At 47.5% G+C, this 3856-nt stretch overlaps 1 protein-coding gene across 1 annotated transcript; it reads left to right on the plus strand.

The window, feature by feature from the left end:
• Nucleotides 1-582: 582 nt before the first annotated feature.
• Nucleotides 583-3397, plus strand: LOC121555476 (potassium voltage-gated channel subfamily A member 10-like). The gene has a single exon (XM_045220241.1). The coding sequence runs from the start codon at nucleotides 583-585 to the stop codon at nucleotides 2350-2352; it is 1770 nt and encodes a 589-aa protein (XP_045076176.1). The 3' UTR covers nucleotides 2353-3397.
• Nucleotides 3398-3856: the final 459 nt, after the last annotated feature.

The following is a 3856-nucleotide window of genomic DNA, read 5'->3' on the forward strand; positions in this document are numbered from 1 at the left end:
CTTTCTCTCTCCGCTGCAGGTGTTAGAAGGAGAGGGTGTGTAGCAGAGGTGATGAAGCATCGGTTGTCACCCTGTTACCCTGAAGACTGCATTCATCTCTGGGCGTTAGAGCCTGAAGACAGGCCCTCTGATAGGCTGGATCTTCTCATCTGGACAGAGGGATCTAACACTCCTGGACTAGACTTGCCTGGAGGGGCCTACCCTGGTCTACATCTCCAGCCCTCCCTCTCTCTGGAACCTGTATTAAGGTCTCCTGGACAAGATTACCCTGGTCTACACCTCTAGTCCTCTGGGTGTCCTGGGACGTGTTTTAAGGACCAGGGTCTAGGTGTACTTGCAGCAACAGTAGCAGTAGTAGTAGTAGTAGTAGTAGTAGTAGTAGTAGTAGTAGTAGTAGTAGTAGTAGTAGTAGTAGTAGTAGTAGTAGTAGTAGTAGTAGTAGTAGTAGTAGTAGTAGTAGTAGTAGCAGTAGTAGCAGTAGTAGTAGTAGTAGTAGTAGTAGCAGTAGTAGCAGTAGTAGTAGTAGCAGTAGTAGTAGCAGTGTTATTAGCAGTTGTAGTAGCCCCCCCAGCAGCAGCAGCCATGGAGGTGGCTCTGGTGGACTTTGAGAGTCTGGACGACATTGACAGCAGCCTAGAAGATGAGCTGGACAACCCAGACAACCCTGACGAGACCACGACCCTGATGGTCGACATGCCCTCCGAACAATGCTCCCACCACCTCCTTTCCCCTCAGTCCAACCTCACATCCACCCCCCAGCACCACCACCCCTCCTCACTCTCCTCCCCTTGCCCATCCCCCTCCCCCAATACTCTGGGTGGGCCCCAGTCGCCCATCATGCCACCCCACAGCAGGAGGGGGCGCCCTAGCTGTGCCAGCATGATCACCAACTGGAAGCTGCTGCTGAGTAGCGAGACCCAGACGCAGAGCGAGACCATCTTCAGCCGGCTGGCTAAGGAGTGCTGCGAGGATGTGTTCGTGGACAAGACAGGGCTAGACGACGGAGACCAGAAGGTCATCATCAACATCGCCGGGCTGCGCTTCGAGACGCAGCTCAAAACCCTCGACCAGTTCCCTGAGACCCTTCTGGGGGACCCTATGAAGAGGATGGACTACTTCGACCCCATGAGGAACGAGTATTTCTTTGACAGGAACCGGCCCAGCTTCGATGGCATCCTGTATTACTACCAGTCAGGAGGGAAGATCCGCCGGCCGGCCAACGTTCCGCTGGATGTGTTTGCTGATGAGATCGTGTTCTATGAGTTGGGGAGTGACGCCATGGAGCAGTTCAGAGAGGACGAGGGCTTCATCAAAGAAGTGGAGATCCCTCTCCCGACCAATGAGATGTACCGCCAGTTCTGGCTGCTGTTCGAGTACCCCGAGAGTTCCAACGCGGCGCGTGGCGTGGCGCTGGTCTCCGTGTTCGTCATCATTATCTCAATCATCATCTTCTGCATGGAGACGCTGCCGGAGTTCCGGGATAACTCCCTGGACCCCGTCCTACCCACCACCGTCATGCAGCTGATGCCTTTCGATGGGAACCAATCGCTGGGCGGCCTCGGGTCCTTGTTCCCGCCCTCAGCCACGCCCAAAACCATCATCTCCACGTTCTCCGACCCTTTCTTCATCATCGAGACGGCCTGCATCATCTGGTTCTTCTTCGAGCTGGTTGTCCGCTTCGTGGTCTGCCCCTCCAAGAGCGATTTCTTCCACAACCTCATGAACATCATCGACATCGTCTCCATCATCCCCTACTTCGTCACCTTGGTAACGGAGCTGGTCACCACCCCGGACCAGAACTCCAGCCAGAACATGTCCCTGGCCATCCTTCGTATCATCCGTCTGGTCAGGGTGTTCAGGATCTTCAAGCTGTCCAGACACTCCAAGGGGCTCCAGATCCTGGGCCAGACCCTGAAGGCCAGCATGCGGGAGCTGGGCCTCCTCATCTTCTTCCTCTTCATCGGAGTCATCCTCTTCTCCAGCGCCATCTACTTTGCCGAAGTGGACGAGCCCAGCACACAGTTCGTCAGCATCCCTGACGGCTTCTGGTGGGCCGTGGTCACCATGACTACAGTGGGCTATGGGGACATGTGCCCGATCACCATGGGCGGTAAGATGGTGGGGACGCTCTGCGCCATCGCTGGCGTGTTGACCATCGCCCTGCCCGTCCCTGTCATCGTGTCCAACTTCAACTACTTCTACCACCGGGAGACGGAGGCAGAGGACAAGCAGCCGATGGCAGATGCAGCAGAGCTGGCCATGAAGGCCTCAGGAGAGAGTAAACATGGGAGTAGCACCTCTCTGAACAAGACCAATGGAACCTGGCAGGGCGAGAAGTTCACTGGCCTCTGAGATATATGGAGACTGGCCAGTCCACTGTAGAAGAGACAATGTGTGACAGAGAGACACAGATAGACTTACTTGTGCACTTCCTGGGGCAGAGAGATATAGACTTACCTGTCAACTGTCTGGGGCAGAGAGATATAGACTGACCTGTCCACTATGGAAGATATAGATTGAGACAGAGAAAGACATCTGTGAGACACACAACTAATCCTCTCCTGTCCACTGGGAGAAAGACATAAAGTCACCCCTGTGGAAAGACACAGCTACACCGGCTCTTTACTGTCAGATGGTAGGGACATTTTTTTTTAAATGACAGAAAGTGTTAGGTTTGATAGATCAAGCATGGAGTCTGTGTTTTACTTGTCTTGACGATGATATTTCTTTTTTTTTTATATTGTATCATAAACAACTCTTAACTCAGTGCAAATAGTGACTGGTAACAACATTAAGCACATAGTAACTGGTAACAACCTTAAGCACATAGTAACTGATAACAACGTTAAACACATAGTAACTGATAACAACGTTAAACACATAGTAACTGGTAACAACGTTAAACACAAAGTAACTGATAACAACGTTAAACACATAGTAACTGATAACAACGCTAAACACATAGTGACTGATAACAACGTTAAACACATAGTAACTGGTAACAACGTTAAACACATAGTTGCCGGTAACAACGTTAAACACATAGTGACTGATAACAACCTTAAGCACATAGTAACTGATAACAACCTTAAGCACATAGTAACTGATAACAACGTTAAATACATAGTAACTGATAACAACGTTAAACACATAGTGACTGATAACAACGTTAAACACATAGTGACTGATAACAACGTTAAACACATAGTAACTGATAACAACGTTAAACACATAGTAACTGATAACAACGTTAAACACATAGTAACTGATAACAACGTTAAATACATAGTAACTGATAACAACGTTAAATACATAGTAACTGATAACAACCTTAAATACATAGTGACTGATAACAACGTTAAATACATAGTGACTGATAACAACGTTAAACACATAGTAACTGGTAACAACGTTAAACACATATTGCGGTAACAACGTTAAACACATAGTAACTGATAACAACGTTAAATACATAGTAACTGGTAACAACCTTAAGCACATAGTAACTGATAACAACGTTAACACATAGTAACTGATAACAACGTTAAACACATAGTAACTGGTAACAACCATTAAACACATAGTTGCCGGTAACAACGTTAAACACATAGTAACTGGTAACAACGTTAAATACATAGTGACTGGTAACAACGTTAAACACATAGTAACTGATAACAACGTTAAATACATAGTAACTGGTAACAACGTTAAACACATAGTGACTGGTAACAACATTAAGCACATAGTAACTGACAACAACGTTAAATACATAGTAACTGGTAACAACGTTAAACACATAGTGACTGGTAACAACATTAAGCACATAGTAACTGGTAACAACGTTAAATACATAGTA

This window comes from Coregonus clupeaformis, unplaced genomic scaffold (genome assembly GCF_020615455.1).
Source record: "Coregonus clupeaformis isolate EN_2021a unplaced genomic scaffold, ASM2061545v1 scaf3422, whole genome shotgun sequence".
In the NCBI taxonomy this organism is placed as follows: Eukaryota; Metazoa; Chordata; class Actinopteri; order Salmoniformes; family Salmonidae; genus Coregonus; species Coregonus clupeaformis.